The sequence below is a fragment of the Zootermopsis nevadensis genome, unplaced genomic scaffold, assembly GCF_977971745.1.
Source record: "Zootermopsis nevadensis isolate Lab colony 2312 unplaced genomic scaffold, Znev_1.0 Znev_ptg000001l, whole genome shotgun sequence".
In the NCBI taxonomy this organism is placed as follows: Eukaryota; Metazoa; Arthropoda; class Insecta; order Blattodea; family Termopsidae; genus Zootermopsis; species Zootermopsis nevadensis.
The window spans coordinates 5,299,920-5,319,863 of NW_028259133.1; the positions used below are offsets into that span (position 1 = coordinate 5,299,920).

The following is a 19,944-nucleotide window of genomic DNA, read 5'->3' on the forward strand; positions in this document are numbered from 1 at the left end:
CCAACTACTGGATTATATTCGGAGCCATTTGAATTTCATTTCTCTAAGATAAGTTTAAATTATTCCTCAAAGTATTATAATATTTTCTCTCAGCATTTTATCCTCAAAGACCCACAATCTATTTCCTTCCTTTACGTGAAAGAGATATTGTTTAACGAGGAGCTGCGTGAATTGGACAGATCACTAATCATAGTGAGGATAATGAAATCTAGGAAGATCCGATGGACTAGACATATAGCACGCATGGATAGGGAGAGGCAAAGGTTGCATACAGAATTTTGGTAGGGAATCCTTCTGGAAAACTACCGCTGGGAAGACCAAGAAGGAGATGGGAGGATAACATCAAGACGGATCATAGAGAGGTGGGCTGTGAGGATGGTAAATGAATGGAGTTGGCTGAGAATCGTGTCCGGTGGCGGGCTTTGGTATTGGACCCTGAAGGTTCTGCTACCAGGGAGTTAGTCACGTAGTTTGGCACTAAAACATTTCCCTCCATTAATACAAACGGAAGGCTCATTAGAAATAGTACAAGAGCCCGAATAAAACGTGCTTTTCCCTTTGTTCACAACGGTAGATCGTACTGCCATCTTTTGTTTTATAAAACTTATATATATATATATATATATATATATATATAAAATGAGGGCTAACAAAGTTTGAAACAAAGAAACCAAGGAAATTTTATTATATAAATTTTAATTTCTACTTTTCACGAAAAATGGAAAGCTTTCTTTGTCGAAAACTTTAGAACAGCCATTCTCAACCTGTGGTACGCGTACCATTGGTGGTATACAACCAATGTTGAATTGTACGCGAACTAGGTAAGAAAATCAAAAGATAATATTAATATAAATAAATTTTCCGTGTGAGGTTTGCTAGATCTTCCATCTGGCGGATCGGGGAAAGCCTCCCAGATATGGGTGGTACCGAGGAAATTAAATACTCGGGACGGACCAAAATCTAGCACTGGTGGAGGGCAGCAGTTTCACCAGAATCAAACAACGTCGTGGAAGAATGACTCCGAAGCGGCGTAGTATTGAGTACCGGAAAGTACAGCTGTAACAGCCCAAACGTCTTCCGCACTGCGGCACAGAAATAAACCTGAACTTCTACTGTACTATTTTTTCCGAATTATCTTAATGGCTGACGAAATTACGCTGGCCATTTGTATCTCCAACCTTTGCAAGAAGACGGCGTAATAAGAAGAGATTTATTTGATTAGTAGTAAATTTAGTGTAGAATTAGTGGTACGCCAGTTAAAAAGGTTGAGAACTCCAGCCTTAGAAGTTTCCAAATGTCACTGTTACATATCTAACTTAATCGAAACAAGGAATTATCCTTTTTCCCTTATCTTCAACTCTTAACGTATTTCATCCCTTTTTATGATTTCCTTTCGTACCAGCATCTCCTTTAGAGGTACTTCTAAAACTACCTAGTGGTGGCAGCACATTCTAAACAGATAATTATATGACTAGTCGTGCATAAATAAAAAATAACCATAAACAGTATGATAAAAATCAAGCAGCCATCTTTCATGAATTTTAATCGAGTGTGTGTCGCCACATTCATTTTAGTACTACATAAAGGCGATAATTTTATGTTTGGAATAAACTTGCTTAGGTTCGTATAAAATTAATTGTATTTTACAGGTAATTAAAAAGCCCACTACTATTTTTCGATCCTTCAGAAAATGTGGTTCACATCTCATTTGTCTTACGTAAGTTACTGTGGACAATGTAGATTAACAATAGCCCCTTCAGTCGAATTGTTATGAAAATATTTAATATCCATGATATTCGTAACACACAGTCGCTGAGTGTCTTACGAAACTGGAAACTGAGGATAATATTGAATAATCATGAGATAAATACATTATTTATGTCCGAGAATGTAGCACATACTTGTCAATACGAGGTGCGATCGGAAAGTTTAAAGACTGCACCTATAAAAACCCGTACACTTATCTCAGGTATTAAATTCATCCATCACCCTCGAAGTAGTTCCCCTGGGAGTAAACACAACGATCCCAGCGCCGCTGCCAAGCCTGGAAGCATCCCTGGAAATCTTTCTTTGTCAGCCTGTCAAACACCATCTGCGATTCTGCCTGAATCTCTTCTATCGTCTCAAATCTCCTTCCCTTTAGCTGAATTTTCATCTTTGGGAAGAGGAAGAAGTCACACGGCGAATAAGGAGGGTGCGGGATGACGGCCATGGTGTTTGAGGCCAAAAACTGCCGAACTTTGAGGGCGGTGTGCGCTGGCGCGTTGTCATGATGCGTCGCATGTGGAGTTCTTCCTTTAGAATCAGCTGACAGGTCCCATAGCCTATCCCAACAATGTCGCACAAGTCGTTGATGGTACGACGTCGATCTTCGTGAATGGCCTGCCGAATCTTCGTAACATTTTCGGGCGTTGTGCTCGAAGATGGTCGTCCAGAACGCTCGTCATCATCGACAGAGGTTCGGCCATTTTTAAAACGTGAATGCCACACAAAAGTTTGTGCACGACCCATTTCGGACTCCCCAAATGCTTGCTTTAGCATTTCAAAGGTTTCCGTAGCCGTTTTGGCGAGTCTTTGGCAAAATTTGATGCACACGCCATTCCGAAATCGCAGGAGGGTCGGGGTAATGCACTACCAAAACGCCCGTAACTAAGAAACAAATGCTAATTCGATGATGCCGGCTGGCACACTGATTCACTATGAATGTAGGCCGCACCCCCTAGCGGTAGAAGCTCGTACTACATCCGGCTCGCCCTCTATTGACACAGTCTTGAAACTTTCCGATCGCACCTCGTACTTATAACACGAATTCCGATTACATCTTACAAAGTTTTTCCGTTGCCTTTTAACGATACAATGTACTTCCTTGTTTAATTACAAAACTCTACCATAAATTCTATCAGATCAGAAAGTAACCTTGCGAAATGGTAAGTCACTAAGCTTACGTGAGATTCCATCTTGCGTTATCATTTGAGATCTGATATTTCCATGAGCTTGAAAGCTTTGATTTTGGTTCTCCGAATTTCAACACCTTGCGGTTTTGTGATTATCAATATTTATGAGAAACTGATATCCTCCACCTTCTACCCCGAATATAAAGTCAGCACGATGCTCTAAAATGTCGGTAACTGCCTACGTGACATGTTGCCACAATCCAGAAGGCCAAAACTCGATTTACGCAATAAAATTATTCTTTTTAATTTACCGAAGTTTATTTAACGACTGTCGTATATTAACAATGAGTGGTCTGTGAATGTAATAGTCGAGTGTTTTAAAGACGGTAATAAGATGATGATTCCAAGACTAAACTATTGTATAATCAAGGATAAATATCTTCCAAATTTTAACGCATTTTTAGCTTTTAATAGCGGCGTCTGACCGCCACGGTGGTCTAGCGGTTAGAACGTTGGCCTTGTAATCCTGGGGTCTCGGGTTCGATTCCCGGCGGTGCCCGAATTTATAACTTGTGTTGGGCAAGGCCGTGGTCTAGGAAACACGGAGTTTTCCTCCGGGGGCTTCCCCGGTTTCTCCGTGGCATCCCAACAATTACTCCATTCACACACAGAAGAAGGCAATGGCAAACCACTTCTGGATCATCTGCCAAGAACGTATATGAACAGGTCCCAGTCCGAGAAGAGGATGGAAGGATCCTGTTCATATGGACCTGTCGTCAGACAGAACACTAAATAATAATAATAATAATAATAATAATAATAATAATAATAATAATAATAATAGCGGCGTAAATCAGATTTTCATTTAAATGAAAACATAATTCGTGTTTATAGATTTGGCTAAGACCTTATTTACGTTTGAAGAAGAACATTATATGCTCCACATGTCACACAGTGGCGTGATATCTGCATTAACAGTAACTCTGATGTAGTATAATAATATATGATACGTGGTTTCCACGGAAGACAGCCATCTTCGTGCAATAATATGCGTTCATAACAAGCAATATGTCAACTTTTACTTTTGTGACCCACACCTGTAAATGGAAACTTCACAGTCTGACCATTTCTAAATTCCAAAGTCACTGGCCATTAAAGGTTCTCGTCTTTCGTTCTGTTTGCATTCCTTTTATTCACCTGTCAGACAAGCCGCCTGCCTACGCGAAGCAAGTTCCGCTAGTTTCTACTAGCGCAGAAAATTCTTCCTAGTTAGCCGATCAAAACCGGTTTTGTTAATCGATTCTTAGCCTGTGTCTAGAGCTCTGTCGAGTATTTTGTGTACTACTGTACCATCCTCCACTTCGTATTCGGGAGATCACGGGTTCAAATCTCGGTCCGGAGACCGGCTACCCTAACTTGTGTTTTTCGTGGTTTACCTCAGTCCCTCCATGCAAATACCGGGAGAGTTATTTAAATTAAGCCACGGCCGCTTTCTTACACATACTTTCCAATTCATTATTCACTATCATTATCGTATTCGAAGTTATATGGTCTGAGCTACTGAAAAGTGTCGTTAAATAAACGAAAATATATAAATAAATGTGTACTATCCTGTGCAAAGAATGGTTACAGCTAATTCCACAAATAATTTGTCCACTCAACTGTTTATTCCACAACATGTTTCGATCCAAGATGGATACTAGAATACTATTGATTGACAGAACTGTTTGAATATTAGAATCACATTAAAATACTTCAAACGATTAAAATTTATTGACACAGATCAGAAACCGTTTAAAATTAAAGTACTTCAACAATATTTCTCAGTGTAAATACATTTCAATCATCTCAACTAGTTTCACGTAATTTAATATTCACACAGTTGTCAGTCAATAGCGTCCTAAACATAAATCTATCTGAAGATAGTCCATATTGGATCGAAACATGTGAAATAAGCCAATGAATGGGCAAAACTAAATAAAATAGCAGGGTGGACGGACTTGCGTTATTTGATTAAAACCACCACACAGCATGATGACTTTAAGGATGAACACCGCCTAGATTAAGTTTTTGAGGTTATGTGAATAGCCAATAGATTAACGAATCAACTACTAGGTTATGTTAACCTACGCATAATAGGATACTTTATATCTGTTTTGCGAGAAGCATGATTGGCCAAGTTCTCAGTACTGACGCCAGATGGCAGAGTGTTCTATTTTACGTGTGTTGTTTCTACAAGGCACGTATAGAATGACCTACGTCCAAGGGCATGAAAGGGATGAAGATAAGGCTGTCAGGATTGAAGGAATGGAGGTGGATATTATGGCGATAATGAAGGAATCATTCCTCAATGACTGAAGTTTCAACAAATTGTCTTCATTGTTAGTCTAAAAACAGGTAAATGTGGTCCTAGGTCTTAATAAAGTTTACAACCAGCACGTACAATAGAAAATGAAGTTTTGGGAAGTGCAACGTCGAATCAGTTCTCATGTCTGCCCTAGAATTACGATCTTATTTAGACAAATCTGATTTCAGAATAGGCCTACAGTAAATGTATTAGGGCGTAAAGTCTTCACAGATTATAAATCCTTCTAAGTAGGACTTCCCTGGTGGGGGATCGGCCAAACATGAGGCCTCTATTTGCTTAATTGCTCATACAGGCAGAACACAGCAAAAAGCTTAAGAACATTCATACCTCTATAAATACACAAACAGCCGAGCCATTAGTACGCGGACGTAGTGGGTTTGAAGTTGAGATAGCTGTTGAAAAGTTTAAAGACGCCAATCGCAAGACATTGACTAAATTTCAGCAGAATTTATCCATGCAGGACCAGGCTCTGATATTCACTTGCTAATTTAATTGTATTTTAAATAAAGAAGAATTGACAAGAGTGGTCTATGGGATCTGTAATGCACGTATTTAAAAGACGGACATAAAATCGACAGTAGTAATTATGGATAAATATAAAATATACGCAAAGTTTTGTATACGATATTCCTCTTTAAAACTAACTCCATATGTATGCAAAGCTACTGGGAACATCAGTGTGGATTTTAATGTAATGAATCAATAACACATAAAAATTCTGTATTCGTAAAATTCTGACGAATGCAGATTAGAATGGGACCGTATATACTTCAAAACAACGTATGATTCAGTTAGGAGAGAAGTGTTGTGAAGCAGTCTTACTGAAATAAATATCTGCATGAAACTGGATAGGCTAATTAAGTATTTAATCGAAATCCTTTTTTGTGATGAATTTCCTATTCAAATTTGCCTGAAACACGGAGATGATTTATGACTATTATTTTTCAGATTTGCTTTAGAACAGTGCTACTCAAAGTGATCGTGAGAACTTGAACGCCGCCCAACGGCCAAAACTGGAAACACGAAAATTAACCAGAATATAATGCAATTGTATTCTCCAAGAACTCAGAAAATGGTTATTTTTCAGATAGCGGAAGTTTCTGTGACACGTCACGTGCCTACCGCTTGAACCCCAGGTTAAATGAAAGTACATGAAAGTGACACCAGATGACTTACAGTGCAAACAAAGTAAAAAGAAAAACAATGGCGCAGCAAAATACGCAAACTGAATTCAGTGGTGCGTGTTATATTAATAAATAACAGGTTTAGTCGATGTTTGTATCTGAAAAAATAATCAGTTATGAGCATGTGCTGGTAATATAAATTAAATATTTTGAACGAAAATGAGTATTACTTCTTTGTAACAAGATAAACAATTTAGAGTAAGAATTATGTTGCATGCGTCTTCCATATTGTTTTTACAAACTCTGGTATCTCATGATCAGATTATCCTTTTAGTAGAAATAGGCTAATGGCCTTGTGTGGCCTTGAGGACTTGCTACGAAGGCCAATTGAGCATCGTGGAACGGGTGAAGGAGAGAAATGAAGCATGAATAGCGAAGGAAACACGACACGTGAAATTCCTGCTCGTATTTCGAACATCACCACCTTAACTTTCCCACGGCCATTTGTGACAACAAACAGAACTGATGCTTTGAACTGGTGTCCTAGGTTATGACATCATGTGGTCTTGTAGGTGGTTATCTACGCCTCGTCTACCTTCCTTCATATTTTTACATCTATACAAGGATCACGAGAACATGAAAATAATAGTTATACAATTTACTGACACGTCATGAACATATAAATTTATACATATTCTTACTTTAAATTGGCTAGATATCCCCCCCCCCCCACAAGTTTTGTTATGTGCCAAGTTTATAAATGTTAACATACAAAATAAATTCTTGTGGATTTTTTGTACGAGATTTCATTCTGGTCTTAAACGTGAGCGTGAAATTTGTCGAAGATGGGAGGGGAACAAATATTATAATACCATAAGCCCATAACCCTATTTATTCTATAAATAAAAGTAACTGAGCTAATACACACACAAGACATTTAATCAGGGACTTTGAGTGATATCATTACTCATCAGTGACTGGCCTAATAATAAATTTGGAGTTACAGTACTGAGGAGACCACAGTTTCGGATTGATTAATGTAAAATGAAAATTCGAGATACGACTGAGATACAGTTTCTCAGCTGATGAATAAATTCCCCGTTTTTTATGGAAATAAAAGGTTTTTTGTTGTGTTCACAAGAGGCCGTCAACCGGTCCAATTCTGAGCCCAAGTGAAATTTCGACTTAATATTATAATATCCATTGTTTAGTAAATTTTCTTATCTTTATTCTGTCTATTATTTCAGTAAAGGTCTTAGGCCTATTTTAACCTTACAAAATATAGGATTATTAGTTAATAATGACCATATTTGAAATAGCAATAATAAAATAGGTTCTAGAATAGTGTTCTGTAGGTACACCATTTGAATCTCAGCCTGACAACCTGCTATTTAGGGTTGCATGTTTTTCCTCAGATCCTCGAGGCATATAATGGGATAGGCCTCGACCTATTACCTTCAAATATGCCATGAACAGCAATCTACATATTTAAATTTTCTGAAACTTAGATTACGACTGTAAACGTTTTGTGATAATTCAATGAAATCTGTTTTATTTATTTATTGTTTATTAAACTACGCTTCTTCAGTAACACAGATTATATAGCGTCAAATGAGAAGATAATAGTAAATAATGAATTGAAAGGACCCGGAAGGAAGCGGTCGTGGTCTAATGTAAGGTACTAACCCGGAATTACTCTGGAGGGGTTGAGGACAACCACGAAAAACATCCGCGGCTCCAGGAGGAGATTTGAACCCGAATACGAAACAGGAGTGCTAACCACTCGACAACGACGTTCAGTGTATTTTGTATGAAGCACAAAATATTTCGACGCCACGAGTTATGTTGGTAGTTAGTTTTAAGTTACGATTGTCGAATATGATTTTATTTAAATCTGAAACATATTTCATTTTTTGAGATCTCTGGCAATTTTTCTTTAGATCTACTAATTCCATAGAGCAGAGCCCTTTTTTGAGAATCTAATAGATATTTAGTTTATAAGTAAATTGTCTGCCTTTGTAGAAAAAAATAATTACGATGATCAGAAAAACTTGCCATTGGTCCGTATGTGAGTCATACGAACGCAGTACACACCTTCATATGTTATTTCCATAAGGCCATTTTTAATATTATTCTCTCACCAACGCCTGAATCTCTAAAGTGATCTCAACTCTTCAGATTTACCGATATATAATTTCATTTGCATTTGTCATTCCTTCCATTACAGCTCTATAAATATCTGAGAATCCGAACAATGATCAAGACGGCACAGTTATTAGCTACGCTTTCAAGACATACTCGAACGTACTTTATAATTTTTAAATTCCAATTAATAACCTTGGTTACTTCATGTAATTGTTTTGAAAACGATGCGACTGAAAATGTCTGAAGTTGAACGTACTTATTCAGTTATGTTTGTAAATTTCTCACGTACTTACATAGAAGGGAAACATTTGTATTTGTGTGTTTAATTATGCGCGTATGTCTTAAGTTATAATGAAAACTTCGTAACTAGAGTCAATTCGAAACAATATAAAGCGCATGTGTATCCATCAAAAGACAACACTTTCAGAAGAAACTTTATCCAGGATTGGTCTTCTAAGCAAGGCGAAATGAGGCTATCGGTAAGTAGGAAACACATTAGTCTAGAAGTGTATTATTAGCTCAAATAATAATCTACATCATCATTGTCGACTGTAGGTTTTTCGTTTTCACTGATTTTTCGGAATCCGTGATTCGAACATCACAGCCAGGATCGATTGTCATGTTCCATGCATTTAGAAAAAATTTTCTCAGTACACCAACGAAACATTTCTCAATTTCGTAAGTTACACTGCGTCACATGCTAGAATGAACGCGGATGTAAAATTCTAAAGTATATAAAAGTCATTAGTCGTGGTATTGTAGCGGATGTGTCTGGACGAACTAAGAAAAGTAACAAAATATTTTAGTCTGAATCATCATTCTCCATGTCAGGATTCGAATCGATGTACTTCTGAATACGTAACAGTAGTTCTGACCATTCACCATTATATTTTATCCATACGTGTCACGAAATAATAATTTATGAATTCGAGTGTCATCCCATGTGTTCAATGCTGACTTGCACCATTAGATCAGCAAGAAATAACATGCATTGTCAGCCGTTAGCTTGGCGTTTGAGGTTTCAAATGCGTGTTTACAGAAAGACATACACAACGTATCACTTTTATCTTTGTTACCGAGTCAATTTTGTCCTAAAAGACGATAATAACTTTGTAATCTAAGCCACAACACCTCGTCTTCACCTATTTTAGCGTGTGGTATAACTGAAACTTGCTGAACCTAGTTAATAAAATCTTCTCGGTCAATCAGCCGCGTTAACTGGTTACCGTAGTACACCGACGTTTCGGGAACCAACTCTGTCCCCATCATCAGGGTTCCGATACGACTGGATACCTCGGAAGTCGCCTGTGTAACTCAGGAGAATTCCGAGGTATCCAATCGTATCAGAACCCTGATGATGGGAACAGAGTTGGTTCCCGAAACGTCGGTGTACTACGGTAACCAGTTAACGCGGCTGAATGCCCGAGAATATTTTATTGATTGTACTAGCAGCGAAAGACTCAAATCCTATGTGATAACAGATTGAAACTATAATTGAAGTTTATCATAAGAAATGTGTATGAACTCGGAGCGTTTTTAACTTCAGAAATGTTTCTAGCAAGGTTCTGCTACACGTATTAACGACATTGCTAAATATGTGACATTAAGTCCAACCAAAGTGCTCGACCTCTGTGGTAAAACATGCGAAGGTTAGCTGCTACCCGTGAACAGATTTCCACTGTTATAAGAAGTTTTCACTTTCTTGCAAAAGAGTTCCGTTTCAGAACTTCCCATGTGCCGTCAATGGTACAAGTGTCAAAGGTAAATTCTTACGTGCCGGCATTATTAAACAGGACTCTAGTTTGGGTTGAATGAAGTGTTTCATATTTTACCCGATTTAACTTCCAGGAAAGTGGTCAATGTCCTTGTAACAGGAGACTTGAAGGTCTCCAGTTTCGTTTTGAATGTGGTAGTGACAAGATAAATACTCGAAGTTCGAAGTTTTCCGATTATGCTACATGAAAATATAATTTATTACTGGTATCACAGAAGCATCTACTACTGTAACACAGTTCTTACTGAAAAATAAATTTCACTTGCCTGTAAATAAAAAACTGCGTATAAAAAGAAACAGTCTTTTTTTAAAAAAAAGCATAAAAAATTTTATTGTTCTAAAACCACTGAACTGATAAATATTATTGGTATTGGTTGAAAATATCGGCTTGCTAGTAATGCTCTTCATTGGAGAGATATCAGGTTCTCACGGCACAATACTGTACAGCATACTCTGGTAGATATTGACCAACGTTTCGGAGGTGAATAATTCCTCCGTCATCAGGGCGATTATGGAGGCTCGTCTAAAACGTCACCAATATCTATCAGAGTACAGAGGTAATATTTCATAACACAACCATGTTCATAATATTCTTGTAAAGCAAAAACTGTGATGTTTACTGCCTTCAGCTTGCACGACAAGAATGAGTATTTGCTAAGCAAACAAACTCCCTTGTGTCATCAAAGGCGGGTTGACTCTCCACGACTTGATACGTTATTGTACATTCAATGTTACAGCCAATGGATAAATACAGAAAGAGTAAAAGTTATCACTAAGACTTATTTACTCTGTGACTATGAATTTCTAAAGTAAATATTTCAGTAATATTTTACGATGTACTGTAGAGCAGGTAGAAAATTTTTATTATTAAAATGTAATATTCGTCACGAGACAACTTATCTGTAAAATTCTAAACTAAATTTCAATACTGAATTAATGATAATGATGATACAGAGACTGTTTGATATTTTATTCTCAAAATACGTGTGTGAAGTCAATTAAAAGATTTCAAAATAGATGTCGGAAAACTGTCACATACGTTGCAGAAATAAGCTATAATGATTTTCATCCAACGACATTTCACAGTCAAACAATTACTGACTCATGAAGAAGTGTTCGCCAAGTCGTGAAAATACTTACAATTGAGTATATACATCACACTTCATCTTCCATGATGCATATCACAAATCACATCTCGGCACACGCGTACAGCGAATATTACGCAATTAAAATGGAAAAAAATTCTATAAAAAGGCTACCTTAAGCCTGAACGAGCTGTACAAAATTTCCTGTGATGGGCTGTCTGAACCATTTTATCTTACAAGGAGTACCACTCAATAACGAAAATAACACTATTTTTTCCAAGTACTAGCCGGGCACGATCTATCTCCAAGCAAGATTCGACATTCTTACCTCCAGTGGTTCGCGATTTATTACCAAGAAACCGACAGCTAGACGTAGATTTCTCGCGACATCACTGTTGTCATTTTTACATTCTACAGGAAGTTACATTATTAAAAGTTTTAGTTTTAAGTATTAAGTAGGGCTAGAAACTTTCCTGCCTCAGAACTTTTCCACGATCGCCGTTGGTTATTGTTAATAGCAAAAAATAAAAATAATAATTATGCTGTTACGTACCAAATATTAACTTAATTTCCCCTTTACATAAATTAAATTCGTTTTTCTTTCACAGCTTCTCATCAGCACTTGCACTTTGGCGCTCATCGCTTTAGCCGATGGGAGGCAGATAGTGAAAGATGATCACTTATTTCTGGGAGATCTGTTCTCTGGTGGCATTCATTCAATTGGCGATGATCACTTCATCGGGGGAGGTCACTTCCATGGCGACCATTTGTTTGATAGCGGAAGCCGCACGTTTGTTCCTGGTCACATTTTTGGAGGCGTGGGCCCCATAGCTGGTGGAAATCAATTCATCGCAGAACATCTCGCCGGTTTTGCTTTGGCACCTGGTAGCGCAGGTCCAGCATTTCATCCCGGAGGAAGCATAACTGACGTCATCGGAGTTAAGCAAAATGTTCTGGTTGAAAGGCCTGTACCCTACACGGTGGAGAAACAAGTCCTAGTTCCATACGAGGTTCAAAAGGATGTGCTGGTACCATATCTGGTGGAGAAAGATGTGGTTGTTGAGGTTCCAGTAGCTCAACCATACCCAGTACCATATCCAGTGGAGACAAAGGTACCAGTACACATTGAAATTCCTGTCCCTGACCCATATCCTGTTGAGATTCAGATCCCAGTCGACAGACCCTACCCGGTAGAGGTAAAAGTACCTGAACCCTACCCAGTTCCTCAACCTTACCCAGTTGAAGTAGAAGTTTTCGTTGACAGACCTTACCCGGTGGAAGTCCAGGTTCCAGTACCTCAACCGTATCCTGTAGAAGTCCCGATTCCCATTCCTGATCCTCGTCCCATTATCATTCAAGAGAAAGTACCTGTCGCTGATCCTTACCCCGTGGAAGTTAAAGTTCCCATTCCCGAACCATATCCAGTAGAGGTTAAAGTTCCAGTTGATCGTCCTTATCCAGTTGAAGTCAATATTCCTGTTCCTTCTCCATATCTCGTAGAAGTCCCAGTCCCTGTCGATAGACCGTATCCAGTTGAAGTGAATGTGCCAGTTCCAGATCCATATCCCGTCGAAGTCCAGGTACCAGTTGATCGTCCTTACCCAGTCCAAATTCCAATCCTAATCCCTGACCCGCAGCCTTACCCTGTCGAAGTCAAAGTACCTGTATCCGATCCATATCCCGTACAAGTTAATGTTCCTTACCCTGACCCCTACTACGTTGAAGTTCAGGTACCAGTAGATCGTCCATACCCTGTATTCGTAGAGAAGAAAATTCCTGTTTCCGATCCCTATCCTGTAGAAATAACAGTTCCAGTTGATAGACCATACCCTGTAGAAGTCCCAGTACCTATTGATCGTCCCTACCCGGTTGAAATTAAGGTCCCATTCCCTGAACTTCAACCATATCCGGTCCCTGTTAAAATCCCAGTCCCAGAACCTTACCCTGTTGAAGTGAAAGTTCCCATTGATAACCCATACCCAGTGATTGTCGAGACCCAGGTACCAGTTCCAGACCCATATCCTGTAGAAGTTAAGATTCCCATTGACCGTCCATACCCTGTCGAAGTCAAGGTCCCGTATCCTGACCCATACCCTGTGTACATTCAAGTCCCCGTAGACCGCCCTTATCCTGTGGAAGTTGAAGTTCCTATCCCAGATCCTCAACCCTACCCTGTTTACATAGAAACCAAGGTCCCAGTACCAGATCCATACCCAGTAGAAATCAAAGTACCTTACCCAGTCTACGTCGCAAAGCCTTACCCCGTTGAAGTAGAGTTGCCTGTCGATCGACCTTATCCAGTGGAGGTTCAAATTCCAATTCCTGAGCCATATCCCGTTATTGTAGAGAAGAAAGTACCCGCACCTCAACCATATCCAGTCGTCGTCGAGAAGGAGATCGCAGTTCCCGATCCCTACCCAGTGGAAGTTCCCGTACCTGTCGACAGGCCGTATCCCGTCCATGTACCTCAATCCATACCCGTGGTACTTGACAGACCACTCGCTTACCCTTACGAAATTGAAAGAACCGTTGAAGTCTTTGCTGATAAAACGTTTCCTATTTCATTACCTCAAGCATATTCATCAGATTTCGATGTCAATTCTCATTTTACTCCTTACGCATATGAAAAAATCATACCACACGATGTGGAGAGAAATTTCGGAATAGAAATTGATAAATACTACAGTGGCCCCGTGGTACAACCCCTCGCTCTTGATGTGGAGAGATTTATAACATATCCGGCTGAGAAAGCGGGATATGGCATCAGCGGACCCTTCGGGCCATTTGCCCCAGAATTCTATAATCCATCATATACAAATCCTCTCACATACTCCATCGAAGAGGACGTTCCCTGTGTCTTAGAGACTTATCATACAGACTTTGGTTACAAGGGATACCCTCGTACATTACATCATTAGTAATAACAAGCTAATCAGTATTTATTGAACTATTTATTTATTATTTATTTATTTATTTATTTATCACGAATTCATATTGTAAACATTTCTCTTCTCGTTATTGGTCTTCTAAAGGAATCTGTAATTTAAGAGAAATGCTAATTTCTCATGTGTAGTGAAGTAAATGTGTTGCATTGCTATGTAAGAGTACTGTCATAACTAAGAGTTTGTACAAAATAGATGACAAAATATAATAACATATAAGTTATTTGTTTCACATGTCTTTGTTGTAATTTCATATTTAACCGAAATAATGCCAGTCATAAATACGCTGTTTTAAGGCCGACATGTAATGTATATGAAATGTTCTTCTTTCTGAAGATTAAATAAAGAGAAATAATAAGTATCTATAGTAAATGTGTGATTAATATAAACAATATTAACAATTTCCTCCAATCGAAGGATTTTGAGAATATGGTAATTATCCTTTGCGTACTACAGAAGACAAAAATACCTCGTAGATGGCTGTCTTCTGAGTTGTTGCACTGTGTAGTCTGATATAAGTTTACCAGCGTTTCAGAGGTATTTGCTGCCTCCATCATCAGGGCGATGATGGAGGTAGCATAGACCTCTGAAACGTTAGCGGACATCTACCAGACTACACGGTGCAACAACCCAGAAGACAGAAATCTTCAACCCAGAAGACAGCAATCTTCAATGTTCTTAATATTCGCATTTTGCCTTGTTCCTTATATTTCACTTTATTTCATTTCCGTGCTTAAAATAATTCATCATTCGTGGAACTACGTGATGAAGTAAGATAATTAAGTTTTAATAAACACTATTGACAATTTTATTAAAAACATGGGACTTATTTATTTAAGATGGAATTTTTTATAATTGTTTAATTTTAACCGTCTAATCACAATAAAATATTTTATTAAATATTAAAATATTATGATGCTCTAATTGTAAATCGAACATTTCGATAGAAAGAGCATCATTTTAATATTTTAAATATTTTAAATATTAAATGTTAATTGTAGTAATAATATTTTAATATTTTAATATTTAATAAAATATTTTATTGTGATTAGACGGTTAAAATTAAACAATTATAATCATCACAATATGACGCAACATTATCATCTTAAGATGGAATACTGAAGACGATATTTCATTCACAAAAGATAACTTGTACTCGTACGTGTGATGTTGGGTGTGCTTATAATTTTACATTGACTGAAATCATAGGTCCAAACACATATGACACTGTGAAAAGAGGGAACATTTAACGAGTATATAAAGTGTTTGTCACAGCTTAGTAAATGAGATTATTAAAATCCAGGTTGTTTAACAACGGCAAATCGACTGCAGAGAATATTTAGAAATTATATCAAGTATTCCTTCTGCACTACGTGTCTAAAGAAGATAAGACGGATAGTCGGGTTACAAGTTATTTAACGACGTTGTGTTATCTGTAGAGAATATTTACCGACTATCAAAACTGTTCTGTCCCCACGGAGTTGTTAAGGTCGATGTCACTATGTTTTTGTCTGAAGAGACGATGAATGCCATGTTGGCATATTCTCAACTAGTCAAGCGACTCATAATTTTTTAGGAAACTACACAGAAAAGCAAAAATCAGTCAGCGAGAAACTGTCTGTATGTCACGACTTTGTTAATTAACAATAACAAATATGTCACAAAAATCAACAGTACTAAAACACACAAACGTTCATGCTCGTGTTAATAGTGTAATTTTCAGGTCCTGAGGTCGAACTCAGACGATGTAGAAATTGTTCCAATATTAAATTTAGCTGATGGCGAGGGTCACTACACAAACTAACTGATAGGATATAATTCGGGGTGTCGAAACAGTTCAATAAGAGATTCTTTTATTTAAATTGAAATAATTCACCAATTCGGAAACAAAACCAATAAATTTATAAAATGTATGTTTTGCGATGATGGAGAAATCTGTAAGAAATAGTATCCAAATTTATCTCACATACTATCAGTTTACCTTTATTTTAAATGAATAATTTCACATATTTCCATAGCGGGTCACAGGGAAGAGATGTGACCTAAACTACAATCCAACCAATAAGCGATTAGATCCCAAATTCACTTCAGACCCAAATTTGTAACAAACTAACCACGTAGGATTTGAAGTTTCAGCAGCGTTGTAATATTTAAGATTCTCAAGGCGACGAGTATAAAAATGGCTGTCTTCTGGGTTGTTGCGTAATATAGTCTGGTACAGTGGTATTCAACATTTTGTTCGCGTACCCCCAAAGGTGTTTTGTTGGTGTCTAATTCAAGTTATACATAATATATAATCTACATCTAAAATAAATTAAATAAATTACATTACTGATTATTCAGTGTTTATCATAAAATAATACATATTTTTTAAATTTCACGTACCCCCTAAGATGTCTTAGCGTACCCCCCCCCCCCGAGGGTACGCGTACCCCAAGTTGAATACCACTGGTCTAGTAGAACTTTACCAACGTTTCAGAGGTCCTTGCTTCTTCCATCATCAGGGCTATGGCTCACCGAAGCAAGGACCTCTGAAACGTCGGTAAACTTCTACCAGACTACACGACGCAACAACCCAGAAGACAGCCATCTTCAGAGTAACTACGTTTAATTTACATTACTGCGGCATCAGATATTATTGTACTGATGAGTTGATACAGCGTACAATCACATAAATGTGACGGTTCGTAAAGTACATGAGGTCACTTAACGTTCATCCCTAGCTTTTCCAATACATTTCAGCCGCTAAAGGCTCCCAAGGTATTCTTGGTAAATTTCAGGCTTACAAAGATCCATCTGAATAAATTAAACGAATACAGCAGAAATACTCGACATTAGTGATATGTAAACAGTAGTTACATAAGATGTTCGTGGCGTAGCCATACAAATACGTAATATATCGTAATGTAATATTCATATAAGAATTTTAATATTTTAATTACACGAATACGTGTAACTGCAGCTTACAAATAAATACGTTATTAATCTAATAGGGAAATATATAGAAATATATGTGTGTACGTGTGTTCGATTACAGCTCGAGAACGGTAGGACGAATTTGTACCAAACTTCGCACACTAATGCTTTGATGCCAGGATGATATTTTAGAAAGGTCAAAATTCCGAGAACTTTACTGAGTTTTGAGTAACAGTACAGGTAAATTTAGTAGCTCGGAAACTAAGCACGATAAAAGACCAGCAGACTTTACTAGAACAACACCTCTAACACCAAATTTTTTTCGGCGAGTTTTCCAAAAAAATTACGTAATTAGGCGAGACTTCAGGTAAAATATTCAAGGAATAACATAAATAACAGCCATTTTAAAAGAAATTCTCTTACAGGCTAGCAAGGAAATAGGCCTAGAAGTAAATGTAGACAAAACTAAATACATGGCTGTAATAAGGGACCAATATCATCAATAAGTAACATCATTTGAAAATGTTTCAAAATTTAAGTATCTGGGAACAATAACAAATATAAATGAGGTCTATGATGAAATTAAGAGCAAAATACATTCGGGGACCGCTTGTTTCTATTCAATTTAAAAACTGTTACCATCTTGTTTACTATCCAAAACACTGAAGATCAGGACATAAACAATAATTTTGCCTGTTGTCTTGTATGGTTGTAAAACATGGTCTCTTACTTTGAAGAAATAACGTGGATTACAAGTGTTTAAAAAGTACTCAGGAGGATATTTGGACCTAAAAGTAAAGTAAAGTAAAGTTTGTCCCACTATACGCCATGTAGGCGTTTGGGGTGAGAGGTGGTATAGCTCCTCTCTTCCTTGACCTCGGCACTAGATGGGGGTGAGTGGTCAGCATCTCGCCCCGGCCGGCTTTACCCCCGAGAAAGGACCCCGGTACCCATTGTAGAGGAGGCTGGGTGGGCCCCAGAGCCGGTCTGGACGCAGAGGCTAGAGGAAAAATCCTCTGCCCCCGTCGGGGATCGAACCCCGGTCGTCCAGCCCGTAGCTAGTCACTATACTGACTGAGCTATCCCGGCCCATATAGGAGTGATAAAATAAGTGTGGAATTTAGAATATTGCATTACGAGGAGCTTCGTGAATTGTACAGGTCACTTAGCATAGTGTGGATAGCGAAATATAGAATGATCTGATGGTCTGGACATGTAGCACGAGTGGGGGAGCGGAGGCAGGGGTGCATATAGGGTTTTGGTACGGAATCCTTCTGGAAAAGACCACTAGGTAGAACAAGAAGTAGATGGGAGAATAATATCAAGATGGTTCTTAGGGAGGAGGGCTGTGAGGATGGCAAAGGGATGGAGTTGGCTGAGAATCGTGGCCGGTGGCGGGCTTTGGTGTTGGACCTGCGGGATCTGTTATCAGGGAATTAGTTTATCAGAATATTCAAAACGAGAAACCTTTTATTCAGATAATTCAAGTAATATTATGCCACCTAATTACTCATTTTGAGTTTAAAGGTTTTCAGTTTCCTCTTAAACTATGTTTTCCTAAGATAATAAATTTCAGTGTCAACCTTTAAAAGAAGTTGCTATGACTTAAGAGGGGAAATGGTTTTAGAATGTGTTTCTCAGAACGTGGTCCTACAAAAGACTTACATATAATGGCGCCAACAGATAAAGTAAAGAAAAATGTAGTTTACAAAAAAGCTGTGCTGAGTTTTCACCGTAAAAACGTAAAATATTTGCGTTCTCAGAAATAAATAACTTTAAAAATTTTCATGTCAAATATATAATTAAAAATTCTAAAAATACATAAATTCTTATTTAACGCATTCTTCTGAATTTACATATTCCAATAATTAATTTCTCCCTTAATTCAAGATGCAGAACTCTTTTCAATCCCTTGCAAACTTCAAATTTTTCTGACTACATTAACAATAATTCTCGATTTGAGAACTTTGTATCCATGGAGTCATCCAAACGCAATTCGATGTTGTATCAGGTAAGACAAACCATGTTTTGTGTAATTCTATCCACAGGAGTCTTAATTTTTTTCGCTCTAGTAAGACAGTGGTTTTTCTCTGCTTAAACACGTTTTCCTAATATCCCCAGTTGCCACGCCATTCCAGTGACAATCGACTATACGTCCCACACGCTGCAGTGACCTTGAGACAATGTCCCACCTAGAAACGACAGTATTGTAACACAACGTACGCACGTGAGGTAAAATCATCACATTTTATTTCAATACGAAATTAAAATCACGTTTTGAAAGCTAATGAGACCTTCAGATGGGACGTAGTTGTTTCTAAGACACGCAGCAGTCAGCAGAAGGTGTTGTCAGAACATGCAGAACTACTGTAAATCTCTGTTCTGCATTCCTAAACCCGCGAATCGAATTTCGAGGACGCGTGGTTATTGACTTTCATAGTGTTATCAGATTTCAAAGCGGTCTGTACGACCGTGAAATTATTCATCATAGACACTTTGCTCCAAATAGCCGTGAAATGTTTTCTACTAAATTCAAACAAAACTCAGTATCGATTTAAACTAATCTACAATTACTAAAATTACAATCAATATAATGATTCTTTGATCTTGATTAGTAACAAGATTCTTAATGATAAAGTTGCACAAGAATGTTTTTAAATCAGGTAGATACACCCATCAAATTATTATATAGTTCT

The 19,944-nt window shown here is 37.8% G+C and overlaps 2 protein-coding genes across 8 annotated transcripts in view; one reads left to right on the forward strand and one right to left on the reverse strand.

The window, feature by feature from the left end:
• The window catches only part of Ance-3 (angiotensin-converting enzyme Ance-3), a 183,419-nt gene that overhangs the window by 71,314 nt on the left and 92,161 nt on the right, over positions 1 to 19,944 (reverse strand). The gene's annotated exons all lie outside the window — the stretch shown is intronic.
• Positions 8,911 to 14,308, forward strand: LOC110840983 (uncharacterized). Its single transcript, XM_022086293.2, has 2 exons — positions 8,911 to 9,010; positions 11,999 to 14,308. The coding sequence occupies exons 1-2, from the start codon at positions 8,999 to 9,001 to the stop codon at positions 14,306 to 14,308; spliced, it is 2,322 nt and encodes a 773-aa protein (XP_021941985.1). The 5' UTR covers positions 8,911 to 8,998.